General features: G+C 37.4%; 1 protein-coding gene across 1 annotated transcript in view; it reads left to right on the forward strand.

Moving 5' to 3' along the window:
• si:dkey-12j5.1 (uncharacterized) overlaps positions 1 to 16,453 on the forward strand; it is a 168,515-nt gene that overhangs the window by 8,166 nt on the left and 143,896 nt on the right. The window contains exons 6-8 of the mRNA XM_059022485.1: positions 582 to 705; positions 3,044 to 3,163; positions 7,195 to 7,263. Of these exons, the coding sequence (XP_058878468.1) occupies positions 582 to 705; positions 3,044 to 3,163; positions 7,195 to 7,263 (313 nt within the window). The remainder of the gene's footprint in view (positions 1 to 581; positions 706 to 3,043; positions 3,164 to 7,194; positions 7,264 to 16,453) is intronic.

Below are 16,453 nucleotides of genomic sequence, written 5' to 3' on the forward strand. Positions count from 1 at the left end.
TATAAAATATAAATATGCTTTTGCTGGTTTGATCACGGCAGGTTTGATATTTAATAATACCGCCAGATTGTTATTGATTGATACTCAATAATTGTGTAAACAAGGGAAACTGAGGGACTGCACTGTTTTGTGTTGAGCAATTACTCAGAAAATACAAGTTTCAGCTCACCACTAATAATGATAGAGAAAACAGGTAAAAAATAAATATTCATAAAATGTTAAGATGGTATAAATGTGTACCTTATGGTGTTTGATTGTATCAAACAATTGCTGAAATTCGTGTAACACTCATGCAATATTCTCTTTATTAAGATAGTTTTTTGGGCCATAGAAATGTAGCCCCTTTCATCTTCATTATGTATAAGAAGTTACTCATTAACGACATAATAAAACCGCTGTGATTGCTCAATCTACTAATGGGTTTCCTGACTCCATCCATTTGATAGATTTAAATCTTTGTAAATGATAAATAATTCCATTGGAAAGAAAGGAGACTTGGTTGTTGTGCATTTAACCTAGCAAAATCAATTTAAACTGAAATGCCAAGAATGAGCTAATATTATTTAATTGTATTTATACAGTATGGATGATGGAGCAGCAGAGAAATGTAAAGAAGCCATTGACAAAGCATTGCAGTATGACCCAGAGAACCCTGAAGCATTGCAGCTAATGGCCAGTTACCTCTTCAGTATAGAAAAAACCCAGGTAAGAAAAAGAAACATGGGTTCCTTTTTTTTTTTTTTTTTTAATATCTCAGGCATAAAAAAAGTTGAGGAACACTTTAAAAATGATGTAATTGATTTTTTAAATAAAACATGTTAATTAGAATTGTTTTTGTTTAAAAAAAAAAAAAAAAAATCATCTAACTTTTCAGGATTTCAGCATTTAATTACAAGATAAAGTGTATGTGTAATATGCTCTATATTTTGATTATTTGCTTTATTAATTTTATTGTTGTTATTATGAGTACTGGAATGTGTCCACATACTTAGTTTGGGAACCAGAGGTTATTCTAAGCGTTATCTACACGTATCTACACAACATTAGCTGAATAATTCAAACATCTGTTGTGTACTCTTAACATGCCTGCAAGAAATGTATTATGAGTCAGCCCACTGTTTCCTGCATCAGTGTTACTTTAAGCTCAAGTCAGTATACATCACTGTTTCCTCTGCTGGATATGTTGTGGCAATGCTGCTCTTAGCGTGCAAAGCCCCACAACATTTCTACAGAACAACATCATTCAGTCGTGGAATCCTCACAAGGTTGCCATGATTCTGTCACCAGACAGCATAGTTTAGGGGAGATGATCTCTGCCAGCTGTTACAGAGAAGAAGTAGAATTAACATCACCAGGCAAATTGTAAAATAAAACTTCTGACAATTTGATAATTGTTTATAGAAGACCACTGCAATCTCTGAGCTGTTGTCTGTTTAAAAAAGAGTTTCAGAAGTGTTATTATAAAATACAGTACGTGAAAAAATCAGTCTGTGAAATAAATTATATTCAGTTGCGTAGCTGTTAATGGCACTAGATTGCATATTGGTACACCCACCCCTCGGTATATCGCCCCTCGCTATACTGCGGATTCGGATATATCGCGGTCTTGGAGCTGGCTCACCATTTTTACTGTCTAACTGCGTGTGCCTTAATTGCAATACACATAGGCACTTAGAATTACTGTTAGTTTTATTTTGTACTGCACTTCACAAACAAAAATATACAAAGCAATTAAAAACAAAGCATTAATATCATACTGTTATCATATACACACGTATTGCACAATAACACAAAGCAAATATTTTGGCCAACTGTCATGTGTGGCAGCAATGCACTAACAAGACAGGGATGTCAGCTCCCTAACAACAAGCCTCCTATGTTGGGAATGGATTATTTCAATGCAGTGGGTTTCTGCATTTAAAATTAATTGGAGACTGAAGTTGATAAGAAGCAGTTACCCTCCTGTGGCAAAGTGGTAGCAGTGTGCAGGTGATCAATAAACAGACATACAAATATAATCCAGATGCAAAGTTGTTTAATGGTTTTTTAAATCCAATGGCCTGATGGCAAAACAACAGTAAATAATAACAATGGTAATGAAGCAATACAGCGGCGTGTATTGCTTATTTGTAATCCGCGGGTTGGCCCCGAAATAATAACAGTCCAGTTTTTAGTTCACTCACACGTAACACATACACAAACACCCGTCCACAGTGCGTGCGCTAGTGCTCGTGGTGAATACCGTTCTTTAGTGTTAAACAAAAGTGCAGTGTTGTTGATCCGGGTTTAGTGCTGGCCTTTGGCGACAGCTCCGAATCGTGTTAGCCGTCCAAATAATTACAAACAGTATTATTAACGACAAACAAAAATAAACAAAATACTCACGTTTCCCAATACAGGTTCTCCTTCTGTTCCTTTAAAATAACCATTCACAAAGGAACAGATCACATCACTCTGTCCCCTTTTTATAACGTCGCCCATGACCCCTTGGTCAACGAGCGCATCCGCTCCCTTTCTAGATGGCCAACTTCCACCTAACCCTGGGAATAAACTGTCGTGCCATTTAGTGCAGGGTATATATATATATATAGCGGATTTTATATTGGACATCGACACCCGTGATGTATCGAGTGGGTGGTGTATTAGTAAATTATGATTTGTGTTTATTATACATTTGTTGAGTTGCCTTATATAGTAGACAATGATATGTTAATTTTATGCAAGAGTTCTTTCTTTTTTTCTTGCCTAAAATAAAATGTTGCTAGTACTTACTTGCAGTACACATTTTTCTGACCTAAATAAAACTGAAAGTGAAGGTATTATTTCAAGCCTGTTGGCACTTATGATAATTGTAAGCTTTTATTAAATAAGCCTCACAAGTACAGCTGTCTCTAAAAAATATCCATATACTCAATTGCTTTTTCATCATTTCTTTGCCCCGTAATCTTTTAAAGCCTAAATGCACATTTTGATGGTACCAGATTTTGCAGGACAGCTCGCTTGAAGCACTATGTGGTTTTAAAATTGTGCTGCTCTATTTCAGGAAGGAAAAGAGTTTCTAATGAGAAGTGTTGCAGCATGGCTTCCCAGCATGCAGAAGAAGACAGACCAGACACCACGTGAAAAGCAAGGCGATGGGGCGCAGGATGGGGATAGCCTAGAGGTGATTTCAGTAATGAATTAATTCATGTACTTATTGTATTGTATAAGTCTATTTTTTACAATCCTAATTTCATAATTGGGCGCCCTTATGTGCTGATCATTTTTTGTCTGATTTTATACTCCTATTTTTTTAACTTCTTTTAAGTGCATTGGTTATCTTACATTTATTACAGTTGTCTTTTAGATTATGAATATTCAGAAGACGTCCTCCCAATGTGTGTCGAATAAACACTTTCAATTTAAAAATTGTAAGTGTTTTAACAAAAGAATGTATGACAGATTTTTTGACTGTGTGGATATTGACGCCCTAACTTAGACTTGGTACTCCCTGAAAATGTTGACATCCCTTGCTCAATGCACACCTGCCAGCCCCACTGGCTAGTCTGAAAAGGTGGTGGAGGTTTTGGTTATGGAATGGATACTGGGATTTTATTGCCAATCAAATTTACATTTTGTGAGTGAATTTAGTTTCCTGCCTGAAACTTTGCATAGCTTTACAACCTGGCCAATCTGATTAACATGATTGATCAGCAAGGCTGTATATCTATGTTTGATCACGGAAACCTTCATGCCTTTTTGTTTCTCTTCAGCTCTATAGTGCCACTTGGCATCATTACTTTTTTTTTTTTAACTTGTAGTGCTGTGTGGTGTCCACTGTTATACTTCCCCAGTCCCTGTGAACACCATATGGCATTGTGTCATTCATGAGCTGTTTGTTAGTAAATCAGACATAGTACAGCCTTTTAAAAAACATTGACCAATAGAAAAGCTAAGACAACTAGCCAAAAGAGTGGAGGGTTCATATTTAAAATAAAATGAATATTGTGACTGGAAGATGGGTGTTTGGCATGAATGATATGTCTTGCATCACACTTTACTGTCGTTCCAAAACTCAACTTGTTAAAGCTCAAAAAACACCACAATCTTCATATTGACATAGACTTCTATTTAAATTATCATCAATTTATTATTTTATACACATGTCTGTCAATATTAAAACTCATGTTGGTTTAAGGTGACTTTAAAATAAAATAGAACTGAAAAATAAATTGTACAATTTATATATATATATATATATATATATGAAATAAAACTCAAATCTGCTGTCTTTAATTGTGATAAGTGATGAAAAAACTTACAATGTTCCACTTAAACTCGTTTAACTGAGGGTTAAACCTGAAATAGAGTCTTAAAGGCTGGTCTATGAGCTCAGTTGCAACATACCAATTTAGACGCAAGGTGTCAATAGTCTTTTTCAACTTCAGTGTATCAGCCGCAGCTTAATTAAACCATTTTCATTTGTTTAATGTGGACCATGTAGCAGCAGATTTAATTTTTTTTTCCACAGTCATAGTCATAGTCAAATTGTTTTAGATCAATATTCTAAATGTTTTCATGAAGTCTTGCCAGCCGCATCATTTATATTTATATTCCAAACAAACTAAAATATTCTTATTGAACAGTTTCGTTTTCTTTGCTTTTTAATTATTTGATTACATTACAGAAATTCAGTCTACACATATTTCATTTTACTTTTGTTTTTTTATGACATATCCCATACATTTTTAAAATACTGTAGTTTTTGAATATCTTTTTTTTTTTTTCTTATTTACAGATAAATACTGCTTAAGTGGCGTTCCTATTAAGTAATCAGTGTGTGTATATATATGTGTATATATATATGTGTGTATATATATATATATATATATATATATATATATATATATATATATATATATACAGTGCTCCCTCGCTATAACATGGGTCTTAGGGGGGAGTCAACACACAATATGAGCGTTATAAACGGGGGAGGGGGTGGGGGGCGCAGTGGGACACAGCAACACACATCAACACACATCTGACTAAAATACAAAATAAAATAACTCCTTCTCTATAATGCACATACAGTGAAGCAAAAATGTAACTTTCCGTGAATTAAAACATGCATAAAGCACCATGTAATCAACGCTATATTTTTTACAAAACAACAAAAAAGTAACATTTCCACTCGTGGATCATTTTAATTAGCAGTTTTTAAACTATAAATAGCCTGGCTAAACGGCGGTAGGGAGTTCAGTTCAAACGACAGACAAGCAAACCAAGTGTGAGAAGGAGAACGGGTCAGGAGAGGGGAAGAGGGAATGGGCTCGCCCCAGGTTCGGCTGCCGGAACGGGGCTGAAGCAAAGCTGAAGCGTCTCGTCTCTGGAGAAAGCTGCAGCTCCTCTCGCAGCAAAAAAGTAAATACGTTAGGAAAGATAACCAAGTAATAGGCCTAATATTTATTTAGTTATAAAACAAATGCTGAATTAGATGTCTGTGTTATAAAGTTCCAGCGCAGCTTTTCTTCAGTTCAGATACTGTATCAAAAGGGAGAGACAGGAAAGGAAGTTAGACTGAGAAGTTGTTTATAGTTATGAATCACTAGTATAGTGACCAGCACTGAGGTTTCTGATTTATAAAACACTACAAACATTCCAAATTAATGTTACAATCTTATTATTTAAAACTAAGGCATTGGGAAGGAATTCAATGTAGGCCTGAAACTGCAAAAATCAAGCTTCTGAGGTAGTGAGTGATTTATTGTTCACAATTTAGTAATTCCTACATCTACTTGATCATTTTTTCCTTTGTGTAATGTAGGAGTGTGCAGATACTCGAAAAATCTGAGTAATTCCCTTGAACATTCCCTTGAACATGTTCAGTGATAAATGAAATAATTATAATACTGTAATGCAGACACATCAGACTTCAATCACAGTTCAGTTGGAATATAGCTGAACTGAGGCAAGTTGCTTATCCAAGCTCGATAGCTCAAACGTATCTGACTTCTTTCCAACGTGAATGCAGTATTTAAACATTTGGGGACTTGTGTACCTTTCCTTCCAAATAAAGCCACATGGTTATGTATGTATGTATGTATGTATGTGTGAGTAATATTTAGGTTATGGTAAATCAAGAGACTTGAAGATACTAATTTGTGATGTCTATGTATTAAAATCTATTTAACTTTTTTTGCCATCCATTGTAGCTAACCAAGCTTTACCTTTTTCAAGTAGCCAGGGGAAAGATGAACTTGTACATCAGAGACAGCCCAAGGCTACTGCAACTTTGCAAATGCTTCAGTTTCCAGTATCAAAAAAAAAGAAATGTTTTACGATCAAAATCCCTATGTCTTCCTCATACGTAAGCTATAATTAAGTATTTTAGCTAGGAATACATACTTTAAACCTACTGTAACAGGGTGACGTGTTACATGTGTGGGTAGTCACTGGAAAATACTGACAGACACAGAGCATTGGTGTTGATGCGCCGCTCAGGCGTGCAGATTTAATTTTAGCACCAAACTGACACTAGGGTACCAGCGATGGTAGACCTAGTGTCACATTTAACAAAGCAATAAAAACAAAGAAACAAAAGCTAAAAATAAATGTTTGCCACACAAAATGACGAGCGCTAGTCCCACTAAAAGGAACGTCCCGCTCCAGGAACCTACTACTCTACGGTAACCCTGTATATACTGTTTTGGGATCCACCTCCCCTAAGCTGACCTACTTCTGTTGTGTTATTTCTGAAGTCCTGGCCTCCCAGCGACTCCGGGCCATTCTGACGGTCCTGGCTGGGCAATTGCCTTCACAGGCCCCGTCTTGCAGTTAAAGGGCTCCGTAGTAGTCTTTCCCGCAGAGCGGACGCTTCCCTCCTGGATGTAAACAAACTCACAGCTCTCGTCTGTACAGCAATGGCCTTGCAGCAGCCCCGAGCTGTAGCGCAGCCGCTTTTTGAGCTCTGCGCAGCATCCCCAGGCACGCCCCCCAGCCAATCCAGACCTCCCGATCACTTTAGCTCAGGACGAGCCTGCCACTCAACTGGTTGCTTAGCAACGCGTCTCCAACTGCGCGTTGCAGCTGATTTTCTACAGGCACACACTTGCGCAGGAACCAGCGACCCGGTTCCCTGTTACACCTACCCACAATTGCAACTTTAATCCAAATATCATTTATTGAATCAATATGTCATTTATTTTCTTTTTTTAGAATGTGTTTCCTCCATATGAATCCAGAATAACTACAACCAAGCTACTGATTGAAGCTGAAGAATATGAGGTATGGTTGCAGTGACTTTTTCTTTTGATAAATATTTTATTATTAATTATATAAGGTACAAACTGTTGTGGAGTCTGTGCGGCAAAGTTTTATAAAAAGTGACAGGACTGTATTTCTTGGTGGTAAGCCTGTCCTGTTTTACTGAGAAGTTTAAAATTTACAGTTGAAGTTTGCACACAGCCTTAAAAAGCTGGTGAAAAAGTAGACAAATAAAAGTTCAATTCATACAATTTGAGAAGGTGCTGTCGGCAAAATGAGATTTCACCTGTTTTCCTTTCATTGACATTTAGGCAATTTAATGATAATTAACGTAAAAAAATGAAATCCACAATGGGGATGGTAGGTAGCAACTGCTTGTTTGTTTACTGTACGCAGGGGAAGACAATTCACAGAAGTGTTATCATTTTAACACATTTCAGATTTAGCCTGAGTAGCTGAGATTTTCATTTTGTACCAACTAAAAATGTGGTTATTTTGAACTTCATAATGTAACGGTTTGCAATCTGTTCAACAAAGGTGATCCTCAAGTGTGCCTATTCAGCCAGTGGGTTCGCCGCATGTCTGGGCAACTTTAGTGCTGTTGGCAGAATGATTGATACTGAGCAGGTGAAGCCACGATGCTCAAAGACCATAAGGCACTTTGAAAATGACAGAGAAGATAGGCATAACAAATTGGGGTCCTGCAGTCCACATAAAGTGTTTGAAATGATAGAACTCTACCTAATGCAGAATAGAAAATACAGAAATGCACTGATGAGATGCTGACAGTGCCATTACATGTACCAGGTAAGTCATCTAAAAGTGCTTCTTCAGTGCCACTGAATGTACTAGGTACTATTCGCGGTAGCTTTAAAACGATCGGTTTAAAGATCCAACCTCTGTTCTGAAAGAGAAGTCAAAAAGGAAGTTCATCTTCCGAGTTGAATTTATTAATGTGCATCTCATTTGCAGTATAACTGTATAAGGTTGCATCTTATTATTTCCTGCATCGGGGCAGTTCGTTGACATTGTGACTTAACTGCAGGAGCAGCTTTTTGATTTAGCCTAATAATCAGAACCTCTTTACAGTGCATTTTTGCTATAACCAAAGCTGCAAAGTTTCTGTGTGATCAACTGTCATAAGTGACGTATTCCATGTGCAGGAGGCAGTTGAAGCCACAATGAAGCATCACACGTGATCTAAGCACTGATCACTTGTTTTTTTTTACTGAGATCAGAGATGAAAATAATAAAATAATCATGTTAATTGAACCATGATTACTTGATTGCATTTCCCTGCCTGATACAAAATCAATTGTTGTGTATAGCAGGAGTGCTTGGGGATAGACTGTCTAGTGGACAGCTATAAATCTAAAACTAAGAAACAGCATCTTTTGAACGTTTTGATTGTTGAATACTTTTGTGTAGTTTTATCATAGGCTATATATTTTTTTGCGAAGCACTTGTATTTCTTAGATCTTTCTCCTACATGTACTGATCTGATTTTATTTCTTTTTCATTTTTTCTCATCACATTTATTTTGTAACTATACATTACATCTGGCTTTATTATGTTCCCCACATCTTTGATTTAAAGTTATCATAATTATACATTTCATCAGATTATACTTTATTTTTATGTTTCCCTACATGTTTGGTTTTGGAAAAATAGTGTAAGTTATCTGTACTTATAATGCAATTTCACTACCACTTTCATTCTCGTTATAAGGTCGAACACAAATAACCAGAGATACCAAAGATGTACATATTTTATGTTTCTGGTCTTTATATGCCCTAGAATTCCATTGTGTCTTTTTGTGCATATGTCATTTAAGAGAAAATGTGACTGTTTGCATTTGGAACAGCTTGCTCCAAAATGTACAGTTTCTTCATGGCACAGGGGCATCACAGAAAAACCCTGGCAGCAAAGGGGTTAATATTATGTTCTTGCACTTTTATTTAAAAATGTAGCAGCTTGAACAAGAATGCCATCTGATATGTGTTTTGGGGCTTTTGTTTAAAAACAACAGCATTTTACTCTTGAGATTCAGTCACGCTTTGGTCATAGTTGGCAGGAGTAAATGTTTTCAGACTGATTTACTAAGCACAGTTTTTTTTTTAATCTGCTGAAGAGGTCTCATCAATTTGTACTGTTAAAATGTGCTTACACAATATTGTAGAGAAACCTGGCTCTGATTGTTAATCTTTTCGCTGCCATAGTAAATGAACTACAAGGCCCTGGTGTTTAGAAACCTTTTTAGTAAAATCATTGTTTAAGCGGTTTACAACCAATAGTATATGGTATATTCTGGAGTGTACAGCCATTAGCTTACACACAACAACGGAATACTATAGCATCTGCTCTGTTCTGTGCCATGTGATCTGTTTTCATTTAACTATATAATTGTATAACATATGTAATCAAATTGGATCATGAGAATGACAGACAGAGGATGGGCCTATTTAACGCTGCCTTGACCTATTTGCTTTAAAAGCAAACAAGTTTGTACCTTTTGTAATTGTAAAAAAATATATATTTATCCATATTTGTTTATACTCAAAAACAGAGGATTGGCCTGGTATTCAAGGCATTGAAGGGATCAAAATCTTTCCACCATCCTTGTTCGTCACTAGTTTATCTGTGACAGTGGCCTCTATGACTTGCCTGTTTTGTGAGATGCACAGCAGAATGGATGGACGGAAAGCATATGTTTTGTATACCATTAAAAGAAAGTACTTTACTCTAGTACAAAACGAAACATGCTGTATTTTATACAGTATATCAGAAATTGTACCTTCTGGAGAGATTTTCAAAACATATTCTATAATATTTTGCTTAATTTGACTTTTATTATTATTTTTAAGCAACTCAAATTAAACATTTTCATGTGTTGCTTTCTGAAGAAAATCCTACTATTAAATTTTTCCTACTGAGGTTTGTTGTTCACAAGGCTTCCCGTACTTCAGCTTCATGTCCTACAGTGTAGCAAAACCGTCCATGTCAAATTGTTTCCCCTAATTCATTGGTATGACCTTGTCAAGCATCCTGCTGCAATGCACAACCTCTAAATATGGACACTAGTGTTCTGATGATCTTCAATTCTGACGGAAATCAATTCTTCTGCAGTTGCCATCCAATTTCCCACTTTCCCACTGTGTGCTCCATATAAATCGATTCTCTACATCTTGTTTGATCAGACACATCTGCTGTTCCAAGCCCTTGTAGATTCTTGCTTACTAACTGGTTTACATCTTCTGCTGACTGTGATATAAGCCTGTTCATGACGTCAGGTCTTCGTGATCTGCATCCAAGGCGCCCCCCGTGGGGGGTGGATCCAAATTCCTATGATGACTTCGTTATTAGACATTTCGTGCTGAGTTCTGAGGCTAGTTGACTGGGTATTCCTCTACCGACTGTGAAACAAGCCCGTTCCTCGTATTCTATCTCAATGCACAGAATATAAGCTGCCCACTGTGGCATTTGTTGCTGAGGGACACTTGTTTGGCTTTTCGTGCTGAGTTCTGAGGTACGTGCTGTGCTGGGCAAACATTGGTGCCTCCTCACCCCAGCAGGGAAGAGGCTGTTAAATGATGTCACATGTTGACCATCTGAGCTCCGGCACAGTTTACCAGTCGGTTAAATGTCAGGTTCCCAGGATGTTTTTGGGGTCAAAATAACCTACTGTATATGTGATGTATGGGGGAAAAACCCAGTATAGCAAATGCAGTCCATTAAATACAATTTTTTGTAATTTGAATGTCGTTAACAAGTTTTAAAATTTGTACAAAAGCTTGCTGTCAGTCTTTACAGCAACTTTTAAAGTTGACAAGTATTGAAACGGGTTTAGAAGGCTTAAAAAATATTCCCAATGTTAATGATTAATCCGTTTTGAGGTAACTGCATCAAGAGTCCTCTTTCATGTTTCTTTGATATTTTTGCTTCTGCCCCACAATGCACTGCCTACATGAATTTGTTGAGATAAGAGAGCAGGTGTTGGTGACCCTGAGCTTGACCTAATATTCATCAAACTGTGTAGTAATGATGAATGCATGTCACATCGATTTACTGATTGGGAGCCATCAAAGCTTATATCTTGGTTATCAAGCTGCATTTTATAAAACATTGCATGGCTGTGTCATGGTGGCTTTCTTATTCATGGTACTGACACATTTTAATTTGCCTCCAAACCTCCTTGTGTGTTTTTCTTTTGTAATACCCCATGAAATTCATGATTCCATAAAAGTTTATGTTCCACTACATAGTGAGATATAAACTACATCTGTTTTAAAATCTTGAAACACTTTTGTTGTCCGTTGTTTCACATTGACTACTGTTTTAGACCACTGTATTGCACTGAAGATGTATTCATTCATATACAGAAGCCTCCGGCTAAGAGAACACACCTCGGGAAGCAAGCAAAGTGTTCTTCTAGCTCACCAGAATGGGAAACACCAAATTGTTTGGCGACTTGTGTCTGATTCAGGTTTTTTAAATAAACCAATCGGTGTGCCTCAAGACACTCTCACGATGACAAGCCGCTTTTGAAAAGACTGAATAAACCATTTTAATTTAATTTTGACGATGATGAGTTATCAGGCTACAAAACAGTAATGTATCCATTTGTGAACTAATTGCTATCGTTGCCAAGAAGGTGTTCTTTTAAGTGAAGTTCCTGTTCCTTTAGCTGGAGTATTTACAATGGAAAAAAATATTTTTCACCACAAGGGTGTTCCCCTTAGGTGAAGTGTTGTATGAGGAGACTACTATATATATAAACATATATATATATACACTACCGGTCAAAAGTTTTAGAACACCTCAATTTTTCCAGTTTTTATTTAAATTTACGCAGTTTAATGTCTCAATGTACTCTGAAATTAAAGCATAGAACAAATAAACAATTGGAGATAAAAAAGAAATCATGGAATCGTTTTGTTTAACAAAATTTAATCTCAATTTTTGACTCCTCAAAGTAGCCACCTTTTGCAGATATAACAGCCGAACACACTCGTGGCATTCTTTCTACAATGGAAATCAAATATTGTTCGGAAAGTTCTTCCCAACACTGTTGCAGAAGTTCCCACAAATGTGTTGCACTTGTAGGTTGCTTTGCTTTCACCCTTCTGTCCAGTTCATCCCAAACCAGCTCGATGGGGTTTAAGTCTGGAGACTGTGCTGGCCATTCCATGATTTGAAGCCTACCGTCTTGTTCTTTTCTTCTAAGGTAGTTCTGACATAGCCTGGAGGTATGTTTTGGGTCATTATCTTGCTGTAGGATGAACCCCTGACCAACTAGGCGTATACCAGAGGGTATTGCATGGCGCTGCAAAATGCTGTGGTAGCAGTTTTGGTTCAGGGTGCCACTCACTCTGTGCAAGTCGCCGACTCTGGATCCAGCAAAAGAGCCCCAGACCATCACGCTTCCTCCTCCATGTTTGACAGTTGGTGTCACACACCGAGGAACCATCTTTCCACCTTTCGCCTACTTGACGGCGTACAAAAACCCTGCGTGATGAACCGAAGATTTCAAATTTTGATTCATCGGTCCATAAGACCTTCTACCAGTCTTCAGTAGTCCACTGGCGGTGCTTCATGGCCCAGGCAAGCCTCTTTTTCTTATTTTGCCATCTTAGCAATGGCTTTCTTACTGCCACTCGACCTGTCAAACCTGCAGCTCGAAGTCTTCTCTTCACAGTTGAAACTGAGACTTGCTTACTTCGACCAGTGTTAAGCTGTGCTTGAAGCTGTTGTCCTGTGAGCCGCCTATCACGCAAGCTGTTGACTCTCAAAAACTTGTCTTCTGATTCTGTTGTGGCTTTGGGTCTGCCAGACCTCTTCCTGTCAGAGTTTCCTCCAGTTTCCAAGTGCCTTTTGATGGTGTAGGAAACTGTACTCACTGACACCTTGACTTTCTTTGCAATTTCTCGAAAGGAAAGACCTACACTTTTAAGGGTTATAATGGTCTGTCTGTCTTCCTTTGTTAATTGCCTTTTTCTCACCATTATGAGAACAATATACTACTTCCTGCAGTACAATACTGTCCAAATAATGCTTAAGAGGGTGTAGTAACACAGTCTGTTCCAACACTGCTTTTATACAGACAGAGGGTTTGTAAGTAATCAACAAAAGTTGGGACACCTGTAGGAATTGTTATCATCAACTTTCAAGGCTTAATTTACTTCCATTGCTGCAGAACAGCTGTAAGTTGTTAACCCATTACTTGTTCCCTGAAAAGGGCCTTTTTGTATAACTCTGAAATGTACATTATTGTTCAGTTTTTGGTAACCTAAACTTTTTTTTTTAACCTCTGGCAGTTTACCGCTTACCTTTGTACATTTCAGGTTATTCACTGGACTTGAACTGCTTAAATTTCAATAAAAACTGGAAAAATGGGGGTTTTCTAAAACTTTTGACCAGTAGTGTAGATCATTTAGATTATGTAATCAACGAAACTAAAAAAATATCGCAAAAGCTTACCGGAAGCCATAATAGTTGTACAATACTGGCGTCATACAAAATACCCACTATGCCTATGTGATATTTGATGTTTTACACATTGTTGCATAATTGAGCTTTCTGACTGGCAACGTGCAAGGCAGAAGGCCAGAGATCATGGACTTTCTAATGGGTGTGTGCATAACATTATTGTGACGTATCATCAGGAGAGTCTGACCGCTGCACAATGTCGGCCTGGTCGCCCATCGACAATCACAACAAGCACATACTCGCCAGGTCCATTTCAACCTACGAGAAAGCCTTGCGGACACCAGCAGCTCCGCAAACACGAGCCAGCGTACAGAAAAACAGGTTCTGCACAGGCTGGACCCTGCTCACCCATGCAAAAGTACAGCCCAGAAAAGCAGTGAACCCGGCATATGTTTGACAGACCTCTACAGGTTTGGAGGACTGTTATGATTTCAGATGAGTCCCACTTCCAACAGCTTAATTCAAATAGGTGCATTTAAGTATGGAGGAGGGCTGGAAATGAGTTCTGGTACGATTGCTTAAAAGCAACGGTAAAACATTATGGCTGCAGTGTCATTGTCTGGGGTACAGTTTGGTTTAGTGCTGATTGAGGGACGTCTCAATTCAGCAGGTTACATTGCTATACTTAAGAACCATCTCATACCATTGTTCCGCCAAGGGGTTTTGCAGTGGATTTTAATGTAACTTTTAAATTGCTGCTTTTTAACATTATTTTTTTTTTATATATATACTGTTATTTAAATGTGCTATTTAATATGTAACAGTTCTGTGTGTGACATGCCTGGGGACCTTTATACAAATGTATTGTGTCGTGTAAATGCTTTTTGCAATGTACTGTACAGTGCTTTGCAATACTTTTGTATGAAAAGCGCTATATAAAATAAATACATTTGCACATCTCACAATTCAGAATTGGATCTTTAAACTCTTTACCGCCTAGTGTTTCACATTTTTCAGGCTCGTAATTAAATAAATGTTTGCATTTCTTATAGGCAATTTACTTACTGTAGTCTAGTCAAGGTGCACTTTCATATTTCAAGGTGCTGTTCATATTTAGGTGGCTGTTCAAAATGCCAACGCTGAGCAGATTGCTTCAGGAATAAAAACGTATTTCTTCAAAGCTGATGAGTGAGTAAAGTCAAACTAGTATTTATTTGCTGCAGGCAGTTAAGAGGTAAATTAATTGGTTATTAGATATTACTTGGGGGAAGTTGGCAAGATCTGTTTGTTTAAGCCAGCCTACCAAAGTAATTTGACAGTTGGTGTTCTGCTTGATGTAAATGGCACTTGGAAATGGTCCTCATAAGCGCTTGCTGTACAAGGGTTTATGATTTATAATGGTATTAGCTTTTAGTTAGGGATTCATCTGCCTTTTAATTAGCATTTTACAAATCTAATTATGCTTGGTTGGTATTAATGTAGCACATGAATGTAAATGAGGAACAGGTATGTTTCTTTTGATGTATTAATAGAAAAAACAACGTTAAAAGCATATCCTCTGGTTCTTAATGGAAAATCTATTAATTGTTAAATAGGCCTAAGTATTTGTTATTATGAGTTGATTGTGCCTTTTTGTGAATACAAAATGAAACACTCACAAGTAATGTATTGTAGAAATCAAAACTGAATGAAACATTTCAATAAGTTGTTTTGTTTTTAAAGACTATATAGAGAGAGAGAGAGAGAGAGAGAGAGAGAGAGAGAGAGAGAGAGAGAGAGAGAGAGAGAGAGAGAGAGAGAGAGAGAGAGAGAGAGAGAGAGAGAGAGAGAGAGAGAGAGAGAGAGAGAGAGAGAGAGAGAGAGAGAGAGAGACTTTTTAAGATCCTTTATTAAATCATTGCAATTTAAAATCCATTCAATAACAATAATAAGGTAAAACACGATTAAGATACTTGCTGGCACCGGGGAACAGCCGAAACCTCCCTAGCGCATCAGCATAAAATCCTAAAAAACAACATCATGTTCTCCTTTTAAAAACAGATTTTAACCAAATAAAAGGATCATAAAATATAAATAAAACACAAAAAAGCCAATATTAAAAAAAACTAAACAGTGTTTTCCTGTAAAAACAGATTAATAGTAAAGTAATAAAAACACTGTCAAAACAATAAAACAAAATATAAATAAAAACTAGAAGTAAAACAGCAGATCTCCCTCCTCACTCAATGAGCACAAGGTGTCTCCCACACACCACCTCTCCTGAAAGCCCTCCAGGTTACTGACCATTTTAAAATAATTAAAATCCACCATTACCCGGCTGATTGCTAAAATATGAAACAATCGGACAACGTCTGTTAGTCCTGCCTCTAAAATCTTATTTTTCCTGGATTTTAAAATGGCCAATTTTGCCTGCCCTAAAATAAAGTTAATTAAAACACTCCTATTCCTTGATTTAAAACTATAGGGAAACCCAAAAATAAAAATCTCCTTGCTCAAAATCACCCCAAAAGCTTGCAGGAGCCCCTGCAAGAGATGAAAGAACGACCCCAGCCTGACACAATCACTGAAGGTGTGGAACACTGTCTCCTCCTCCCCACAGAAACAGCACTCCGCACTGATGCTGGGGTCCACTCTGTGGAGGAACCATCCCGTAGACACGGCACAGTGCAGGATCCTCCACGGCAGGTCCCCTACTCTTTTAGTTAAGGGCAGTTTGTACAACACCCTCCTCACTGGCTCTCTTTCTTCTGCTACCTGTAAATGGCTTCTCCACTTTGTGTCTACA

The sequence above is a fragment of the Acipenser ruthenus genome, chromosome 4 (assembly GCF_902713425.1).
Source record: "Acipenser ruthenus chromosome 4, fAciRut3.2 maternal haplotype, whole genome shotgun sequence".
NCBI lineage: Eukaryota > Metazoa > Chordata > Actinopteri > Acipenseriformes > Acipenseridae > Acipenser > Acipenser ruthenus.